This window comes from Mastigoproctus giganteus, chromosome 1 (assembly GCF_048544385.1).
Source record: "Mastigoproctus giganteus isolate SK-2022 chromosome 1, ASM4854438v1, whole genome shotgun sequence".
NCBI classification, from domain to species: Eukaryota; Metazoa; Arthropoda; class Arachnida; order Uropygi; family Thelyphonidae; genus Mastigoproctus; species Mastigoproctus giganteus.
The window spans coordinates 93,146,545-93,169,257 of record NC_143575.1 but is presented as its reverse complement, the minus strand read 5'-3'; the positions used below and the strand labels follow the sequence as shown (position 1 = coordinate 93,169,257).

Genomic DNA, 22,713 nt, shown 5'->3' with positions numbered 1-22,713 from the left:
TCGCACAAATCTTGATGCACACACGCAAACAAACGGTGGTCCGATACATGTCTGTTTGGAAAGCATTCTCCATAAATTCGTTGAGCGGCTCGTCCATTGCCCTCTGCTAATCCATATGCTAGGTGCATGTCTGCCAGCTCACAGTTCGTATATCGATGCATGCTCTTCGTGCGGTGACTATTGCTTGAATTAGTAAACCAGAAATTTTCCCTCTCGCGAACTGATGAACAGCACCGTCTACCGACTTACGATGACGTTTCCGGTTATGACTTCCTGTGCGATTCATATTCCTTTAGATGTTACCTAACTCCCCTAAATGTTTATACCAATATTTTTGAGACACCCTGTATATATCTCATATTGTGAATACCTTCACAATGAGTTGCCATGATAGTTGTGAAGGTATTCACAATATGAGATATACTTAATGATGTCAATTTATACCTACTTAAGTAGTTGGCTATGTACCGAAATGATGCAGTTGCATTAACTCCCTATGTAACCTGAGGCTTTAGCCCTAAACTATTCTATAATCTAAATAAACTCAAAGATTAATAAGAATTTTATATTTTTCATAGGCAGTTACTTGTAACCTGAATTATATAAAATAATGCAATGTAATTTGTAAATGCAATTTTGCTGGTGCATTGTGACATTCAAATTGGTCAAAGATGCCACTGCTAAAGCAGAGTGCTATCATTCCAAGTTTAATTTTCTCTTCTCTGACAGCTTTGAATTCACCAACCTTCTGCAAATATAAAAGCAAATTTCAGTTTAAATGTCACTACAGATTCAATTTTTATTATGATTAAGGAGTTATGAATACTTTGTGAACAGCATAATTCACAGTTCGTAACTATTGTCTAAAAAATAACAAACATCTAAAGAGAATTCATGATGCCCGTATGTTGGTACAGCGTTGAATTTTTTTTAAAATTCATATACATAAAAATATACATCATATACATAAAGATCATATACATAATGATATCAGCATTGGATTAACCAAAATCTTGTATTTTTGAGTTAAATTTGTTCATCTCTAATGAATGACCAAAAACGTCCTAAACTACACTGATCCGTTACGTTTTTTTTTTTTGGTTGTGACTTTGTTTGACTTAGTTTTGTAGACTAGCATGGCGACTGAATTGGGGTGACTCATGTCTTTTAAAATGAGAAATTCAAAAAATAATATAATTTCTTTTGTTGGTTATCACTTCTGATAAATGATAAAAGAATCAAGTAGATAAAAAATAATAATTTAGACAATTATTAAATTTGCAGTCAAGTCAAGCAGTACCTTCTGTACTTCTTTTTAGTTTGTATTTCCGGCGCCTCCGTAGCCAGGTGGGAAGGAGCAGCAGTGCGTAGCACACACTTCTTGATTAAACTGGGGTTCGAGCCCATCACCACCAAATACGGAGGATGTGGAAAGGTCAAGGAATGACCACCGCATATCCCGGAGCAATATGGCCTTAGTTGCTGATGCTCCTAAAAAAAACAAAAAAAATCAAACAACAGTTTGTATTTCCAGAATACATTGTACATATCAATTTTGTGTATGGTTATTTTAAACTTAGGATCACACTTGTATTTTTTAGTATTTAATAGACTGTATTTTAAACACATTATATTAATAGTATTTTATAGAATGTGTGTTAAAAACCGACAGACTTCTCTCTCTCTCACATTTACTGATGATTTAACAGTTTACATAAAAAGTGCTGGCCAGAGGCACTGAAGTTTGCCCTTCTTCACCCAGCTGCCACCATTAAAGTACCGAGAAAAAGAGGTGAAAATTGTAATGTACTAATAAAGGAATGAGATCTTGGCTGTTCAGAAATTTATGATATAAAAGCTGTGATAAGAAGTGTCATTTTAAAATTAAACCAAAGGAAATAAATTTGCCAGTTATATACAACTCATACAACTGGCAAATTTATGTAAATGGCACCCTCCAGTCCCTGTAGATGTTGCTTAACTGGACTTATAATTGTATTATAAGTCCAGTTAAGTTATATGGTGCTGTTTCAAAGTAACTAGGTACTCCGGGTTTGATTGTGAATATATTGTTTTATTGAATAAATTGGTAGGCAGGTTAACTATTGAAGAAGGAACTAAGATAGTTCTGAAATGGTTGGTAAGTTTTATTCTATTAGGTAAAAATCAATAAGTTGTGATTTATCACAGCAGCTTGGTGTGGGTCTTCAGTTAAATTTGTAATTGATATATTTGCTCACACACTTATCCCTTAGGCAAACTAATGCAATACTGCATTGACTGGAACAAAACTAGACATTATTTTGAACATTAAATTTTATTTACTTAGATGGAACCTAAATGAGCTACAGTTTCTGGCAACTCCTGTATAAATACTTTAATTAGCATTATATATATATATTTTTTAAATATAGGTGCAGCTCTGTAAAGAATGCATTGAATGGGCAAAGCAAGAGAAGAGAACATTCTTAAGGCAGTCACTTGAGGTATCTTTAATTTTCGTTAAATAATGTTTATAATAAAAGAAAATTACTAAATTAAATGACTACCATTACTATAAATATACTTATCAGAATTAAATTACAGTGGTATGTTTTCTTTGCTAAACAACCCAGTAAAGTGAGTGTATTCTTCAAGTAATACACAATAAATGAAATGAAATTAATATAAAATAAAATACATCAGCATCACTGTAAGATGCAGTATTGCAATAAATATTTAAATTGGCCACTGTCAGAGTCCAAGCATAGTTAAAAAGTGAAGCATGTTTTCCATTGTTCAATCCTGGATATCAGCATTGAGTACCACCATTTTATGCTGAATGTTTGGTTCAATTACAGCAGTATCGTTATCCCTATCATGGTACACTTTATGCCTTAGAAATGCTCATAGGAAATATGGAGGGCCATACTTTTTTTTCTCAAATAAAAGACTGGATCTCTTTCACACTTCATGCTAGTATGTGGTATATTGCTGAGTCTCACTGAAGTTAGTTAAGCTAATATTAATTTAATTTTAATCTTTAATGAAATAAAATTAATTCATTAAGAAGTTGCAGATTCCATGTTGTATTTAGTGATTGTCAGAAATATTTACTGTGCTATCATTCTGTGTCATTTTCTGAATTGCTTTTGATACAAAGGCATTGCACATTTCATGTGAATTGTTTGCTATCCAGATTTATTCACAGAAATACATTCCTTTGTCTGAATAAGGAGATTTAAATTCTTGGACAACAGTATAGGGGTACAGGCCATGTTGTTTTGCTGCTTTTTTGAAAAGTTGAAACTGTGGTGTGTTGGCAACGAACATGATGATGAGCTCTTCCATCAAGACATCACAGCGATAGAACAAAGGTACAAAAGCAAATTGAGTGCTGCCATGTTAGCCGATTATTGTCGAATGATGAAAAGGGATGCCCCATTTTCGAATTACAGTTGGATCTCATATTAGTGAGTTCATATTAGCAAAAATCTGAATACAAGCGAAAGGGTCTTGTGTTTGATACAGGTATGTGATTAGTTACATCTTACTGCTATATAAATAAAAAAATATCTTGTATAAATATAAAAAAACTACTTTTTTCGAAAACAAGAGCCAATTGCGATTTTAAGCACTGTTTCCATGTTTAGCACCCCAAAATCTATAAAGTAAACTTATTTTCATATCTGTAACAATATATGACCCAAAATATTTTGCTCAGTGTTATGGTAACACTGAGCAACAAATTTTATTGTTTTTGTCTTGGCATATTTTTTATGGATACTTGTGATTTGATGGGTTTGCATAACAAATAAAACATTCTTATAAGTGTACATAAAATTGAGAGAGTGCAGCTTTAATTGTTTTTAGCATATGGAAATTATTATTAAAATGTAGCTGACTTGCTTCTATATGTATAATATATAAACCACAAATGTTCATCATATGTTTCTGTGTTTTTCTTTAACTACTGACTGACAACACTTTAGACATGAAAATAAATGAAACATCATTCGCTAACACTTTACTACTATTAGCTTGACCTAACTTTAAAATACTTTTCTGTGTTTCAAGTTTCCTTTTTTTTTTCTTGAAGTTGAGCTTTTCTGATATCACTAAATTTGGGAAAAGCTTTACGAAAATTCCTATAGTATGTTTGGTAATGTCTTTCACAATTCGACTTCTGATAGCCAGCCAGACATGACTTGACTGAGCAAATTACACCAGTTCCACTACTGTTATCTATTGACAGACTTAATAATGGTATGTAACCTAATTAATCATAATGCAGCTGAGTAAATAGGACCACAGTGCATGATTGGAAAAGTTACACGTAATTGCTGATTTCAGTGGACTCTACAGAACACATTAGCAGAATACACGATGGAAATTACATCTCTAAATATAGAAACTGTTTGTTTGAAGCAGGGGTTCTTAACCTTTTGCTTTAAGCGAGCAAGATTTTGCAGCTTACAATACATGCGAGCACCATATATTAAAATAAATTTTTTTGCTTAAAGATTAAAAATGCATTTTTTAATTAAATTTTCAGCAGTATTATGCATACAAGAATTATATTTCTCAATTAAAATTTTTCACCGGTAATATTCATTACGTTATCCATGTGAACCTTGACTTTGAAGAGATGATGCCAAACCACTTTGCTTATTGGAGGCTTGAAGTGGTGAAACCCATGTTTAGTCTCTAGAGCAAAGTTTCTGGCATCTCCCCCCCCCCCCCTCCATACTTCTCCTTCAACCCATGCACGGTACTAAGTACTATAGGTTTTGATACCTTTCGTGTTTGGGGTTTTAATAAAAAAAAAAAAAAAAAAGCTTTGAAATTAATTTCTCCATTATGAAGAGATAATCACAAATTTTGTTCCAAATGTGATGCCAACAATCTTGTCCTTTTTTTGTTTTTGATATTGTTCATTAATGAAAAAGCACTTTCACACGTTTGCCCATTGATCCAAACATAGAAAGTACTTTGAACTGTGTAATAAAACTTTATTAAAAAGTCAAAGGACTTTCTGTCATTCAAAGTACTAAATATTTATTACAAAGAGTACTTTCAAAGTACTCCTTGTAATAAAGGAATTTTTTGCAGTCAGAAAAACTCCAGAATTTTAAAATAGTTTTGTGTTGGAAAAGACATTTCAGAGCCAAAAACAACTGCATATCAACAAGTTCTAACTTGGCAGCTGCTACTTCATTTTCGATTGAAAATTTACTGATTTCAAAATTTCTGTAATATATCATTAATTAAAATTTTGGGAGGTGCTCTTTCAAGTATTTGAATCTTTCTTGGAATTGGTCACTAAGGTCTTTGGTTGCATTCATTACAAATGATGGGCACTCCCCAGCAGTTTCCTCCAGACATTTTTTAAGCATAGGAAAATGAAGCAAATTTCCTTTTAAAACTTGATTCTGAAACACTTGAAGTTTTTTCTCAAATGCAATAATCTCCTTGTATAAAACTGCCACAAATTTATCTCTTCCCTGCAGTCTCAAATTTAACTCATTTAAATGGCTGAAGGTGTCAACCATGAATGAAAGTGTAATCTTGAAATCTTCTGTAAAAATTTCATTAAAAAAGTTTTCTTTCTATTAGAAAAGCTTTTACTTCTTCAAACACCTCAAATTCTGGGAGTGCCTTTCCATGACTGAGCCAATGAACCTCTGTATGGGTAATAAGATCAGAATGCAGTGCTTGAAGATATTCAAAAAATATTTTTATAAGTTGCTTATTTGGTGATTTAGAAATAAAATGGTAGTTCACCTTAACAATGACTTCAAGACATCCTATAATTTCTTTTTGATCTTTCATTCATGAACACAAGCCTCAATATGAATCAAACTGATAATGCACAAAATTAGGTATCCTTTCATCTCTATTAAGATAAACAATAAGGCACACCATAGGTAACAATTTATACAAGTTTACTCAGATCAATTTTGTGCATTGTGAGGTATTTCATAATGCATCATGTACATCTTTTTCAGCAGCAAAATAGCCAAGAAATCTTCACATTTGCCATCATGTTGAATCAAATGAACAAAGCGCATGTTGAAAAATTATGCTTCACACCAACCAGAAATTGTAAGTTTTACTGCAAACTAAAATACATGAATTAGATAAAACTGGTAAAAACAGATGTATTTACAATAAATATGAAATGACGGTTAAAATAAAATGAAATGACAGTTAAAATATGACTAAAATGGAAGTTAAAATAATAATAAAATATAATAGTAATAAAAGCGCTAAAAACTGTAGCTTTCGGGATGACAGACTCCTTTCTCAACAGTGTGCTTCTGTTGTACGAGAACATCCTTAAATAGCAGGCTCATGGCACTCATCACATGTTTCCACAGGAATATGGTTGGAATTTCCCGCCTGTGTACTGGAACCAGAAATGGCTCGGGAGCATGCCAATAAAAACCGATCATCTCGTTCAAGAACAACGGCTGCAAGGAGGGGATGCATACAGACACCCCCATACCTGTTGATGGTGTTACCACTAGCCACCCCGATACGCAGGCTCTCAAGCCATTTACGGTCCCAGAATCCATGAGCCCGGTCAGTGATGACCACAGCTTCAGGGGAGATCTGGTACTACTTCTCCCAAAAATGCTCCGCCATAGCAGACTTCGCATAATTTTCCGTTCTTATAGCACTCATGTGCACACCCAGACGTTCTTTGAGTCGTCGCCCGTCTCACCAACATAACAAACCCCACAATCCGGGCACTTAATTTCATACACCACCCCACTGCTAACTTCTTTTGATATGGGGTCTTTAACTTGTGATATCACTGTGTGCAACCTCTGTCCTGGAAGCTGCACATAGCGTATCTGGCACTCACGGACTGTACGTGTGATGCATTCCGTAAGGCCCGGATAGTAAGGAATGTATGCAGTGATCACAGGGGCAGGCAACTCACTACACGTGGACTCTACCCCTCTAATGAATTTATCCAAAATCCTTTGGGGATAGCCACATTTCCTGAGATCTGCTGTGACTCTAATAATTTCTCTCTCTTTATCCTAGGGAGTACTGCAGTGGGACCCAACCCTATCGATTAGGGCCTTAACTACACTGTTCTTGTTTTGGCTGGTTTGTGCTGAGCTATAATGGGTATATTGTTCCCGGCACATGGGTTTCCTGAAAACATTAGTCTTAAGCCTACAACCTTCTCTGATCACCAACACATCAAGAAATGGGAGGGGTCCCTCTGCCTCCACCTCTGAGGTAAATTGAATGAAAGGGGAGAAGCTGTTAAGCACATTAAGTATTTGATCTTCCTTCCCCTTCTGTATGATGGTAAAAGTATCATCCATGTATCTTTTCCATTTACGTATGGGAAATTCCAAACTGTCAAAGATCCTAACTTCCAATTCTTTCATGGCTAATGGGGGAACCCATGGCTGTGCCATGAACCTGCCTATACATAAAGTCTTGAAAGACCAAAGTGGTACTGGACAGGCATAACTCTACACCTTCACAAATATCATTCATATTTAACAAAGACCTGGTATTTAAAGCCAAATCCTTTTCCAAAGCCCTTTTAACACATTGAACTTCAAACCTAATAGGAATACATGTGAACAGAGAACTGACATCAAAAGAAATCATAATCTCATTTTCACTTATACTGTAGACTGTTCTTTTATAAAACCTACAAAGTCCTTACTATCTTTAATGACAAAACTATTACATTCCACTATAGGTGCAATTAGTCTGGCAAGATATCCTGACAAAGCATAGGTAGGACTACCTATGAATGATACGATTGGTCTAAGTGGGATACCCACTTTGTGTATCTTCGGAAGTCCATAAAACCCGGGTAAACGGCAACCTGTGGCATGTAAGGACCAAAAAACCTCCCTAGTTATCCTACCTAACTTATGTCAGTGCTGAATAATACTATTCATCTGCCACTCCAAGCTGACTAACGGATTTCTCTAAATAACTTTATATGTGGTGGTATCCTGTAGAAGTTTTAAGGCTTTTTTACAATACTCCTCTTTATCCAAAATAACTGTGGATCTTCCTTTATCCGCAGGTAAGACTACGATTTTATCATCCTGTTTGAGTTCACGCAAGGCACGTCTATGGTTGACACTAAGGTTGGAGGGGGCCACCCTGGCAAGACTCAAGATAGCCGAAGTTCTGATACGTATTTCATTAGCTTGGGTCTCCGACAACTTGCTAATGGCTCTCTCAATGCCCACGGGTATTTCAGCAATAGGTGGTTTACTGGGCATCAAAGCAAACCTAGTACCTAAGCTTAGTACCCCCTCCTGTTCCTTAGAAAGCCGCTTACTACTCAGGTTACAAATAAAATTAATACTATCGTTGTCATTATGCGTAATCGCTGCCTCTTCCAATAGCGCCTCCGTAGCCAGGTGGGAAGGAGCACCAGTGCGTAGCACACGCTTCTTGATTAGACTGGGGTTCGAACCCGTCACCACCAAATACAGAGGATGCGGAAAGGTTAGAAAATGACCACCGCATATTCCGGAGCAATATGGCCTTAGTTGCTAATGCTCCTAAAAAAAACCAAAAAACCAAACCTCTTCCAATAACCTGTTAAATTTGTTAATTTGCCTCTGCTTATAAATGTCCAAAACTCTAATTGTTTTATCCAGCACTAACCTGATTACCAATGACCGATGAATAGGAGACACCACACTGTTGATACATTCTAGGGACAGGCCCATACGCCTTCTAGTGTACCTCAAATCATCATGCAATTTGCATATCCAAATATCTAGTATTCTTTTCTGGTACCAGTTGGTGGCATTAACCAGACGATCATCATTAAATGGCACCTTAATACGGAATCCCCATGAAACAAGTATGTGCTTTACATCGGTATGCAAATCTTAAATGCTGTTTCTGTTTGGCCTCCGTCATGCTATATTTCTCGAATTCACGGACATCTCGTAACACAGTATGGCCATAACTGTCTCCAAACAGGCCTATGAGGTTGGGAAAATTCATGTTGAAAAATCTTCACACCAAAGCATAAAAAATTATGCTTTGATGCCTAGTAAACCACCTATTGCTGAAATAGCCATGGGCAGAGAGAGAGGCATTAGCAAGTTGTCGGAGACGCAGGCTAACAAAATACGTATCAGGACTTTGGCTATCTTGAGTCATGCCAGGGTGGCCCCCCCCTCCAACCTTAGTGTCAACCATAGATGTGCCTTGCGTGAACTCAAACAGGATGATAAAATCGTAGTCTTCCCTGCGGATAAAGGGAGATCCACAGTTATTTTGGATAAAGAGGAGTATTGTAAAAAAGCCTTAGAACTTCTACAGGACACCACCACATATAAAGTTATTTGGAGAAATCCGTTAGTCAGCTTGGAGCGGCAGGTGAATAGTATTATTCAGTGCTGGCATAAGTTAGGTAGGGTAACTAGGGAGGTTTTTTGGTCCCTACATGCCACAGGTTGCCGTTTACCTGGGTTTTATGGACTTCCAAAGATACAAAGTGGGTATCCCACTTAGACCAATCATATCATTCATAGGTAGTCCTACCTATGCTTTATCAGGATATCTTGCCAGACTAATTGCACCTATAGTGGGATGTAATAGTTTTGTCATTAAAGATAGTAAGGACTTTGTAGGTTTTATAAAAGAACAGTCTACAGTATAAGTGAAAATGAGATTATGATTTCTTTTGATGTTATTTCCCTGTTCACATGTATTCCTATTAGGTTTGGAGTTCAGTGTGTTAGAAGCGCTTTGGAAAAGGATGCGGCTTTAAATACCAGGTCTTTGTTAAGTATTAATGATATTTGTGAAGGTGTAGAGTTATGCCAGTCCAGTATCACTTTGGTCTTTCAAGACGTTATGTGTAGGCAGGTTCATGGCACAGCCATGGGTTCCCCCATTAGTGCTATTGTGGCTAATTTAGCCGTGGAAGAATTGGAAGTTAGGATCTTTGACAGTTTGGAATTTCCCATACGTAAATGGAAAAGATACGTGGATGATACCATCATACAGAAGGGGAAGGAAGATCAAATACTTAATGTGCTTAACAGCTTCTCCCCTTTCATTCAATTTACTTCGGAGGTAGAGGCAGAGGGATCCCTCCCGTTTCTTGATGTGTTGGTGATCAGAGAAGGTTGTAGGCTTAAGACTAATGTTTTCAGGAAACCCATGTGCCGGGGACAATATATCCATTATAGCTCGGCACAAACCAGCCAAATCAAGAACAGTGTAGTTAAGGCCCTAATAGATAGGGTTGGGTCCCACTGCAGTACCCCCGAGGATAAAGAGAGAGAAATTATTAGAGTCACAGCAGATCTCAAGAAATGTGGCTATCCCCAGAGGATTTTGGATATATTCATTAGAGGGGTAGAGTCCACGCATAGTGAGTCACCCACCCCTGTGATCACTGCATACATTCCTTACTATCCGGGCCTTACGGAATGCATCACATGTACAGTCCGTGTGTGCCAGATACGCTGTGTGCAACTTCCAGGACAGAGGTTGCACACAGTGATATTACAAGTTAAAGACCCCATATCAAAAGAAGTTAGCAGTGGGGTGGTGTATGAAATTAAGTGCCCAGATTGTGGGGTTTGTTATATTGGTGAGACGGGGCGACGACTCAGAGAACATCTGGGTGAGCACATGAGTGCTATAAGAACTAAAAATTATGCGAAGCCTGCTATGGCGGAGCATTTTTGGGAGAAGTAGCACCAGATCTCTCCTGAAGCTGTGGTCATCACTGACCGGGCTCATGGGTTCTGGGACCATAAATGGCTTGAGAGCCTGCGCATCGAGGCTGCTAGTGGTAACACCATCAACAGGGATAGGGGTGTCCGTATGCATCCCCTCCTTGAAGCCGTCGTTTTGAACGAGATGATCGGTTTTTATTGGCGCGCTCCCGAGCCATTTCTGGTTCCAGTACGCAGGTGGGAAATTCCAACCATATTCCTGTGGAACCATGTGACGAGTGCCATGAGCCTGCTATTTAAGGATGTTGTCGTGCAACAGAAGCACACTGTTGAGAAAGGAGTCTGTCGTCTCCGAAAGCTACAGTTTTTAGCGGTTTTATTACTATTATATTTTATTATTATTTTAACTTCCATTTTAGTCATAATTTAACTGTCATTTCATTTTATTTTAACCGTCATTTCATATTTATTGTAAATAAATCTGTTTTTACCAGTTTTATCTAATTCATGTATTTTAGTTTGCAGTAAAACTTACAATGTCTGGTTGGTGTGAAGCATAATTTTTCAACATGAATTTTCCCAACCTCCTAGGCCTGTTTGGAGACAACAAAGCACATGAGTTGTGATATACTTGAAACATCAGTCGACACAAGTGCCATTGAAAAAAAATACACAACTTTTGATTCTACCTAATAATTCATCTGCCATTTTATGAACTCGATTTGAAACTGTATCATTACTCAGAGGAATATTTTTCTCAGACCTAATCAAGGTAGCTTTCTGGTTTTCTGGTTCAAACGGTAGCAAGCACTTCTATTGATGACACTACACAATTTTTTATTATTTCGCCACTAGTGTAAGGCAATGAATTCTTTGCAATTATATTTGATAAAATAAATGAAACATCATTCGCTAACACTTTACTACTATTAGCTTGACCTAAATTTAAAATATTTTTCTGTGTTTCAAGTTTCTTTTTTTTTCCCTTGGAGTTTAGCTTTTCTAATATCACTAAATTTGGAAGAGCTTTACGAAAATTCCTTTGGTATGTTTGGTAATGTCTTTCACTTCGACTTCTGGTAGCCAGCCAAACACGACTGACTGAGCAAATTACACCAGTTCCACTACTATTATCTATAACCAAATAATCATATTCCCAAGGTGACAAATGCTAACTTTTTAGTTTTTTTTTTTTTTTTTTTTGCATTTGAAACACGTAGGTTTAACTCAGACAATTGTGAAGGTAGTGCTAATGCGTCATTTTTTATCTCATTATATTCTTTTGCTTTCTTTTTAAAAACATATTCATTTTGAAAAGGTTTAGTGACTTCAGTTAAATCTGTTAAAAGAAAATACATTTAAGCATTTGCACACAAAGTCAAAAGATTTTGTCTGCAAATGTGTGCAATTCTTACTATAACAATTTCATCACCTTTAAAGTCACCACTATACATATACGGTGCCTATTGCAGCAGCAGCAGTACAAATAAGCAAAACCTGGCAGAAATCTGTTCTAACCTGTTAAAACCAGAAATTGAGAATTGCATGTGGCAGTATCCTCGGCTTATAAGTGACACTACAGCAACAATGATCGTACTCTCAACAAAGTATTTTGTAAAAATTTTTCTTACTAAATAAATGTCTAATTAACAATAATTAATAAGAAAACATTTTAAGAATACCGTCAAGGTATCAAACATTGACCATTTTTGAGATTAAAACGTCGTGAAATATACAATTTTTCTCCAATCACTAACAAAAGAAAGGATTTTCTAGAGAAGATTGGCATGGATTTTTGTAGAATATCACAGAAAGTTGAGAAATAGAAAGCAGCTTTATTAAATACAAAGATTTATATATAAATTTAACTTAAGCAAAGGTGCTCGTGAGCTGAGCATCAGGTTAAGCACCCCTGATTTGAAGTATCTCATTGATTTCATTTGGCTTTTTGGCTGATTATGTTATGGGAATTGAAGCAAATAAGTATTTGGAAAGGATGTATTTCCCACACTGAGATGTACTGCAGTGCTGTGACCATATGCCCTTCACATCCCCTTGGAATTTTCTAACAAACAAATAGCATCTCTCTTTAACGATGTATATTTTAGTGCAGAGTTCCATAGGATAATGCTGAAGCTGTTAAATTAATTTTTAAATATTTTTTATTTTAGAAAGAACAATTTTAAGCTATGAAGTTAGCTTGACTGAATGAGTTTCACAAATATCCATGTTTATGGTAGGGTTTGATCCTGCTGGTGTAGAAGAGCAGTGCTTTTGCAGACTTGGCAAGATGTTTGAAATCATAATTATAATTGTTGTTTTTTAGATTGTTTGTCAGGAGGAAATCTTTTGATTTTATTTTTAAATACCAAAAGTGTGAGTAGCTAGCCAATACTCATGCATTTTATCAGCATGTTTTTTTTTTTTTTACTAGAGTATTGGTGCAAGGAAGCAGAGTTTATATTGCATCAAAAAAAAAAAAAAAAAAAAAAAATGTATAAAGCAGTGCTGTTTACAATGGGATGATCATTTGTTCCTGCTGCATAGTTTTCATGTGAGCCTGTCTAACCTATTCAGAGAACTTCATGTTGGACTCTACAATTATCCTTATCTTTTTTCTTTATTAATCAACTTGAGTTTGGTCCTACTAAAATATTAACGTTATTCAGAATTACTGGGATTATCTTGTATTATTATATTGTGAAAGCTTAATTATAAAATCTCATTATTATAAGAAAAAAATAGTTAGGTTATCTTTTCACAGATTAAAAATGTTCTGACTATCATAAGATAGACATATCAAAATAAGCAAACAATTGCAGAACAGTTTCTATTGTCATCAGTATTGGCTATTTCATGCTCTACAGATTGGAGCAGTATTAAGGACAAGTTACTACTCTGGATAAAGGAATGGTTGAGTGGGAGAAGGAAGAGAGTGGTAATCAATGGCCACTGCTCTTTGTTGACTAACATTATTAGTGGTGTCCCCCAGGGTTCATTGCTGGGCCCATCATTGTTTTCTATATTTATTAATGATATTGATGAAGGTATATCAGGTTTAATGTCAAAGTTTAAAAATGATACAAAGGTTGGCAGGGTGGTTAATGACAGTAATCAAGGTAAGCTATTGCAACAAGATCTAGAAAAATAGGTACATGTGATGAAAAATGGCAGTTGAAGTTAAGCAATGACAAGTGCAGGATACTGCACATGGGTAGCAGCCATCCCAGATTAATGTACATCATATGGTACTACACTCAGGGTAGTGGAAAATGAAAAAGACCTGGGGTTAATTGTGCAGTCAGATATGAAGATCTCTGAGCAATGCAGACGCATTGAGTACTGTATACAGGTCTGGAGGCCTCATTTCAAGAAGGATGTAGAGCTGCTGGAACGAGTACAGAGAAGGGCAATAAGGTTAGTGAATGGAACGAAGGGTTGCTCTTACGAAGAAGGCTTAAATTTTGCAAATTACAGTGTCTGGAGACTAGGCACCTGCGAGGTGATCTGATAGAGGTGTACAAAGCCTTGAATGGTTTGAGCATGCTCAATGCTGATGGAATACTGCCTCTTGCTCAGAATAATCACCTGAGAGGGCATAAATTCAAATTGAGGAAAGACAGATGTTCGGAAATTTGCCTTTAGCCAGCGGGTAGTTCGTTGGTGGAACAGACTTCCATCCCTTGTTGTGGAAGTTGATAGCCTAAATAAATTTAAGGCTCAGCTGGACAGGTATTTCGAACGAACGGAGGGGTGAAGTGGAAGGGTTTTTTTTTCGTTTTTGGCTGATGCTGCATAAGCTTGCTTTCTTGCATCATATGCCTCTACTAATGCTAAAGCTTACCGGAGAGCTCATGGGGTTTTGTCTGATATACAGGAACTTTGCTAGAAGGGATAAGGAAGTTATTATCCCATTAGACAAGGCAGCGGTTAGGCTACATACAGGTCTGTTAGCTTCATTTTAGGAAGGATTGGTTTAAGGCTTTGAATGTATTGAACAAAGCCATTGCTGATGGCATTCTTTCTCTTGCTGAGACTACACACATGAGTGAGCATAAATTCAAATTGAGGAAGGATTGTTACAGAATAAATTTACAAGTTTGCCTTATGCCAGCAGGTGGTTGATTTGTTGGAACAAAATTCCATCTGTTATTGTGGAAGTGGGTAGTTTTAATAAATTCAAAGAACTAGGCAAATTATTGTAGGGGATGGACAGGTGACGTGGGAGTTTTTAATGTGTAAACATCTGGCAGGGCTTACTGGATTTCGGATGGTAGTAAAATCAATTTGTCACGATTTTGCGATGCGGAAATGGAGTCATTTTTCGTCATTTCCGTTTTATAACAAAGAAAAAAATGCACCATTAAAAACCAAATCAATCAACAAAGAAAAATGGAGTTGGGAGAGGAGATTGCAAAGGATCATGGGAGGTGATCTTGGATGTGCTCAGAGCTGGCATAAACCAGCTGGTTGCGGAAACACATTTATGATACAGGGCATACCACTTTAGGTGGCTTTGGGCTAACCATTGCCACCTGTGGCAGAAACCTTTTGGTAACCAGAGAAGTGGATATCTTGAGGGCAGTGATCTTGGATGTGCTTCAGCCTTACCAGCTGAAGCGCACGTAATGTAGGCATTACAGTACCTGTCTGTATTACTGAAGCGTTTGTATATTTCCATTAAGAGGCAAATCATAAACATTTTTCTGCAACCCAGCTGGGCCGGTCTAGAATATATGAATCGGTTCGTGATTGAGAGATAACAGACTCCAAATGACATGTGTGAGTAGAATCTTTTGCTTGTCATTGGCCATTCTGATTAAGTTGCAGAAGTCCTCGTTGGTCATCAAGTTTTCGCATTTATTAGCAATTGGACTGAGTTAGTTGAGCATGGCGAGCTTTAGATCTTTATTCACCTCGCTGTTTGGATGATTGTAAAAGTTTTGAAAGGGGTCTTCTCGCAGTCGCATTACAAAGCTGTGCAGGTCATTACCTCATGCTTCATCAGGGTCACCATCGTCATTGTCTTGACACATCATCTTACATATTTCAATCGTTTTTTTGAATGTCCAAGTCCGATTCATACAATTTACGATCTAGTATGAGCTCTTCATTGTCATCGTAGACCTTGACATATTTCATCTCTGACAGTATCTCTGTTTCCTCATTGCGAAATGGAATGTGCAGCATTACCATCTCACACTTGTACTCGTTGAGATCCTGAGCAAAATCATAGTTTCGATAATGTATGCGTGGATACTGTCGTTTCTTGCAGATCTTGTTAGTGCTGCATGTGTAATTTTCAACACAGCATGACAGAGTAACATGTTTCAACATTATAGTATGATTGTAACAATACAAATACTTGTATTATTGCAATGCTACTATTCAACAAATGGTTACAATCAAATGGGTAATTAGGCTATTGGCCTAACCTCTTCCAAATGTTGATTTGATAGAGTAAGCAGCAGGCGTGTGTAACTTATCACTAACATTGATTCGGTAGAGTAAGTAGTGGGAGTAAGCATAAATTGCATCATTTATGATTTGGTACTAGCTGTTCGAAATTTAGTAGGTGTCGTCAAAGATGTTTACACATAAAACATCTTTCATGTGTACAGGGTACACACATGATTTTTCTTTGTTTTTTTTTGGCTGATGCTAAGCTTGCTTTCTTGCATCATATGCTACTACTAATAATAATAATAAGTACTGTATTTCAAGCAGTAGGCAGGAGTTGGTATTAGCAAAGGTCAAAAAATGTAAGGAAGGTAAGTTTTGATATGTTAGGTAGGAAAATTAATAAAAAAATATTACAACCTGTACCCCCGTTATCATAATCTTCCCACTCACAAAGTTTGTGATCCAGTTATTCCTTAAACCTCACCAGACTGTCACTCACCAAGGAGGAAGTTTATCTTAGTGGTCAACAACAGTAGGATGACTGTGTTTTTTTTTTTTTTTTTGTGGTAGTTGTTGGCGCATCGGCTTCTGTGGCCATAATGCACCTCCCAAGGTTTTTGCAGTACTTTGATCCAAGCCCGAGGCGGGATTCAAACCCATGACCTTTGGGTTGCCAGACAGGCACTTTACCCACCCGGCTAGCCCGGTCAGCAGGATGACTGTTTTCTACAGTATGTTAAGAGAGGCAACAGAAGAAAGCAATTCTCTTTGATCTGATTATCAACAGTGACACTTCATGCATTAAACATTTCTACATAAAGGAGCCAATCATAATGTATTGACGTGAGAATTATTTCAAGATATAACTGCAGTTAAGGGTAAAGGGAAGGGATTTTGCTTTCATAAAGGTGACTACAGTGGTCTTAGACAGTTTTTAAATTCTTTTTATTAGGGGTCAACTGATTCTACTACCTGATGTTACTACCTGCAAATTCTAAAGGGGTAGTGTTCATGTAGGTAATCAAAGAAGATACTAGGCTTTTTATATCAACCAAGATATATTTTACAGGGTTTAGACCTAAGTGGACATTGGGCGGACTGGTGAGACTGGTAGCAGATATTTAGTGAACCAAATTGGTCCCCTAGATATAATGATGGTCAAACATGAGGGTACAGAAGTACTGCACTCCCGCTCCTGCCCACTTGGCTACGGAGGCCCTGAAAGGGCCTCCGTAGCCGAGTGGGCAGGAGCGGGAGTGCAGTAGCACACGCTCTTTGAGTAGACCGGGGTTCAAGCCCCTGACTGCTGAATATGGTCGATCTGCCAACCCGCACTGGACCAGCGTGGCAGATTATGGTCCATTTCCCTCAACATGAATTGTTGAGGAGGCTTCCATCCTGCAGTGGGTTGATAATGGCTGCACTTTACTTTTTTTTTTTTTATCCCTGAAAACTGCTCTTATAAGTGGTAGTCCCAGAGTGTAAAAAGAAAATTTATTTATTTATATGAATGGGAACTATTGATGATCTTGTTCAGGTTGCTGACAAACTACATAAATATTTTGCATATATACTCACATGCAAAGAAGTTTTTAGGGACGGGGGATACCAGAGCTATACCAAGTTTTAAATGGGAGCTAAATGATTTTGTGGTAAATGAGAAGAAAGTAGAAGCAAAATTGTAAAAGCTAAAAGTAAAAAAGGCACTTGGGTTGATGGAATGTATTCATTTGTGTTAAAAGCAGTAGCAAATGAGGTAAGAAAATATTTAGCCATAATCACGAGAGCATCCTTATGTTTGGGGGGCGCCCAAAAAGATTGGAGATGTGCATATTCACAACAGAGGTACAAAGAGTAAAGTGAATGAGACCTGTGAATTTGACCTGTGTGACAGAGAAAATTATGGAATCAGTGGATAAAGAAGTAATGCATGTTTTCATGGTATTAATGAGATTATCTGGATTATTTATCTTGACAAGAATCTAAAATATGCAGTTATCCAGCAGTCACAACATGAATTTGTTAAGAGGAGATCTTGTCTGACTAGTCAGATTTACTATTATGATACAGTAACAAAGGAACCGGATAAAAAAAAAATAATTTTGACATCATATACCTAGATTACACGATAGACAGCTGTACAAAATGCAGCATTGGGGCATTAGGGTCAAGGTACTGTTGTGCATGAAGGGATGGTTAGTGGGAGAAGTGTTATAATGTTTTTAATTATAACCACTGAATAATAATTAATGTAAGACAGTTATTAGTGGAGTCCCTCAGGGTTCGTGGTTGGTTCCCTTATTATTTTCAATATTTATTAACAATATTGATAAATGCATTAGCTAAGTGTCTAAGTTTGCTATTGATACAAAGGTTGCCAGGGTGGGTAATGACAAGAATCTGGGTATGTTGGTGCAACAAGACCTGACGTGGAGAAATTAGGTTGATGGGCTTAGAAATGGCAATTGAGGTTTAGCATTGATAAATGCAAGGTATTGCCTGTGACTAGCAGTAATATCAGAATAACACTCAAGGTAGGAGACTGAAAAAATTTCTAGGAGTATTTGTACAATTCAACACAAAGCTCTCTATGCAGTGCACACAGGCTGTCAACATAGCCAGTTGGGGTTCTGTCAATGATATTCATAAATTTTTCCAGCAAGAATAAGAAGGTATTTATCCCATTGTATAAGGCAATGCTTAGGCTACATCTTGAGTGCTGCATTACAGGTGTGGAAGTCTTGTTTTAGGTAGAAAGGATATAGATCTGTTGGAATGGGTGCAGAGAAGAGGAACAAGATTAGTCAGGAACACAGAAGGAATACTCTTACAAAGGAATACCTCCATTTTGCAAATTGCAGCATCTTGAAATTAGACACTTGTGAAGAGACCCATTTGAAGTATTTAAGGTTTTAAATGTATTAAGTAAAAGGCCCATGGCACCCTCAGTCTTTCTTGGATGACACACATAAGGGAATATAAATGTAAATTGAAAAAGGATGGTTGCAGGATCGATGCTATTGCAACAAGACCCAGAGAAAATAGGCATATGGGCTGAGAAATGCAATTGAGGTTTAGCATTGGTAAAGCTCAATTGCATGTGAGTATCAGTAATCCCAGAATAACATACCAGTTGTGAGGTATTATACTCAAGGTAGGAGAATGAAAAAAAAATTTGCTTTTAGCAGAGTGTATTTAATGCTGGGATAAACTTTCATCCGGTGATGTGGAAGTGAGCATTTTGAATAAATTTTTGGAAGGATTAGACAGTTATTGGCAGAGGATGTACAGTTGATGGTAGGAATTTTGTTGTTTTTATCTCTGATAGTCACAGTATATTTACTATGAACTTTATAGAATTAGAAGTCTAAAACCAGAGGAGAAGATTCTGTTCTTTTGTTCAGTGACTAAGTATCTTATTGTGCATATGGCTACATTATGCAAAATTGAAAAATGTTCTTATAAATGTCAAGTAGCACAAAATTCATCAGTTGGCAGTGCATTATTTCCAAATAATGGTCAAGGAACTGACAAGTGCAGAAGGGCACTTGAAATATAATAAATTATTCCAATTATAAGGCAATAGCATTTTAATAGTTCCTCAAGGCAGAGCTGAGTGTGAGAGAATATTTGCTGTGGTGAGAGAAACAAAAACTGAGTTCAGATATTTTTCTGGTGAAACTTTGGAAATGCTCTTGACAGCCAAGTGACAGCAGCACCCTTGCTATAAACAAAACAGTTCTGAAAAGGACTAGATCTGTAATAGTGTATTTCTTGAATCATATCCTGAAAAAGGCCTGAGGTCGGGCAAATTCATATTTTAGCATTAAATCAGCTCACACACCAACCATAAGAATAAGTATTTACTGTAACTAAAATATTTACAAATTAAAATAAAATAAATATTTACAAAAACTGCTATTATATTAAATTAAATTATATACATGTAAAAAAACCATTAAAACTGTGATAAAATCTTTGAGATAAAATACACTAAAATAAACCGGATTAAAAACGATAAAAATCTCTGGAGCTTTCGGAAGCATCGGCTTCTTTCCTCAGCAGTAACAAAACTTCCTGCAGCACGTCCATATATAACAGGCTCATGGTACTTATACACGTGGTGCAGTCGGCGCATGGTCTGAACTGGAAGCGGAAATAGCTCAGGAACGTGCTAAGCAAAACCGTTCATCCGTACTTAGGATGATAGTTTCAAACAGAGGATGCATACGCATACCTCTGTCCCTATTCATAATATTGTGGTCGGATGAACAGATTCGTAGGCTCTCGAGCCATTTACGGTTCCAGAACCCATGTGCACGATCCACGATAACCGCATCCTCTTGGGAGATTTGATGCTGCCAAGGTATGGTGTACCAAGGTGTTATGTACAAACAGGTTCACGGTACAGCCATGGGATCTCATATTAGCGCCATCATGGCGAATCTGGCCATGGAGGAGTTAAGAGGACAGGGTTTTTAGTGGATGTCAGTTTCCCATAAAGAAGTGGAAAAGGTATGTTGATGATACCTTCACCGTGGTCCAGAAGGGAAGAGAGGATGATGCACTCCATTGGCTTAATAGCTTCTCCCAATTTATACAATTTACCTCAGAGGTGGAGACAGGAGGTACCCTTCCTTTCTTGGATGTACTGGTCTCTAGGATAGGCCCTAGGCTCAAAACTTCTGTGTTTAAAAAACCTATGTGCAGAGGCCAGTACACCCATTATAGTTCAGCACAAGCTGGGCAGCATAAGAATAGTGTAGTGAAAGCTCTACTAGATAGAGCAGGGTCACACTGCACCACCTCCGAGGACAAAGAATGTGAAATTAGACGAGTCACAGCAGACCTTAGAAAATGCGGATACCCCCAGAGGATCATAGACAGGTTTAGTAGAGGAATAGAGTCTAACCGTCAGGAACCGTTTGTTCCTGTGGCTACTGCATACATTCCTTACTACCCGGGCGTTACTGAGCATCTCGCTAGAGTTTTGCAGGGTTATAAAACACGCTGTGTGCAGCTTCCCGGGCGGAGGTTGCACACAGTGTTGTCTCAGGTAAAAGATCCAATAGCAAAGGACCTGAGTAGTGGAGTAGTATACAGGATAAAATGCCCAGATTGTGGGGAATGTTATGTGGGCGAGACAAAACGACAGCTCAAGGATCGTCTGGGGGAGCATGCAAATGCTATAAAAACCGCTGATTACAATAAGTCTGCCGTGGCCGAACATTTTTGGGAGAAGCAGCATCAAATCTCCCAAGAGGATGTGGTTATCGTGGTTCGAGCACATGGGTTCTGGAACCGTAAATGGCTCGAGAGCCTATGAATCTGTTCATCCGACCACAATATTATGAATAGGGACAGATGTATGCGTATGCATCCTCTGTTTGAAACTATCATCCTAAGTACGGATGAACGGTTTTGCTTAACACGTTCCTGAGCTATTTCCGCTTCCAGTTCAGACCATGCGCCGACTGCACCACATGTATAAGTACCGTGAGCCTGTTATATATGGACGTGCTGCAGGAAGTTTTGTTACTGCTGAGGAAGGAAGCCGATGCTTCCGAAAGCTCCAGAGATTTTTATTGTTTTTATCGCTTTTAATCCGGTTTATTTTAGTGTATTTTATCTCAAGGATTTTATCAGTTTTAATGTTTTTTTTTTACATGTATATAATTTAATTTAATATAATAGCAGTTTTTTTAATATAATAGCAGTTATTTTATTTTAATTTGTAAATATTTTAGTTACAGTAAATACTTATTCTTATGCTTGGTGTGTGAGCTGATTTAATGCTAAAATATTTCTTGAATCAATCAAAATTTTTTTTTTTTTTTTGTGCTTTTGCTATAATCATTTAATTTCCAACTATGAAGCATAATTTTAGCTGTGAATGTGTTCTTTTGCAATTTAAGAAAGTAAATTTTAATTTTACCATGCATGTCACTTTCACAAATCATTCCTCATTTATCTTTTCCTATTTTACTTTCAGGCAAGATTGATTGCATTGTATTATGACACAAAAAAATTTGTTGATGCATTGCAGTTAGGTAAGTATTTTAGTAGTTTACATAAAAAAAAAAGAAAATTCTTCTTTTCAATGTCTTAGAAAGAATGTAATAATTAACAGTACAGCTAGATAAATTGTAGAATTCTTAAAGTACTGATTTAAATTGACTCAAATTAATAGCATAGCTTAATTTGCGGTACTCACCTTTTTATATAATCTGCAATCGACATGTTGAGATAGGATAAAATGGTAGTTTAGTTTAAAAATTGGAATTAATATGGATTACGTTTAAATTTTGGAAATGGAGTTTAAAATATGCTCAAGGAAATAGAAGTGCACGTCTTCATCCTTGGTTGTCATGAATTAAAAGTTGAAATGATAAAGCTAGGAAAGTTAAACTGAGGAGGCCAAGAGCCATAACGAATTGGCTTTCGTTGTTAACGTCTTCAGTTGGTAATAGTGGGAGGGAGTGAATGTGTGTATTTAAAAGACAATGTTCCCGTGATGCTCTCTGATACATGTGGTAATTTCAGGTGCATGAGATTCCAAGCCGGTGAGAGGTTGTAGGGTAGTTTGGCATTTAATACATTGAATTTAGAATGATGACGAAACCACTCT

The 22,713-nt window shown here is 36.9% G+C and overlaps 1 protein-coding gene across 2 annotated transcripts in view; it reads left to right on the top strand.

Moving 5' to 3' along the window:
• LOC150090994 (26S proteasome non-ATPase regulatory subunit 11-like) overlaps positions 1 to 22,713 on the top strand; it is a 158,184-nt gene that overhangs the window by 26,483 nt on the left and 108,988 nt on the right. For both annotated transcript variants that reach the window (XR_016547367.1, XM_090380996.1), the window contains exons 4-5: positions 2,415 to 2,486; positions 22,078 to 22,135. Coding sequence is in view for 1 of the 2 variants with exons in the window: in XM_090380996.1 (XP_090237122.1) it covers positions 2,415 to 2,486; positions 22,078 to 22,135 (130 nt within the window). In the remaining variant the exon portion in view is untranslated. The remainder of the gene's footprint in view (positions 1 to 2,414; positions 2,487 to 22,077; positions 22,136 to 22,713) is intronic.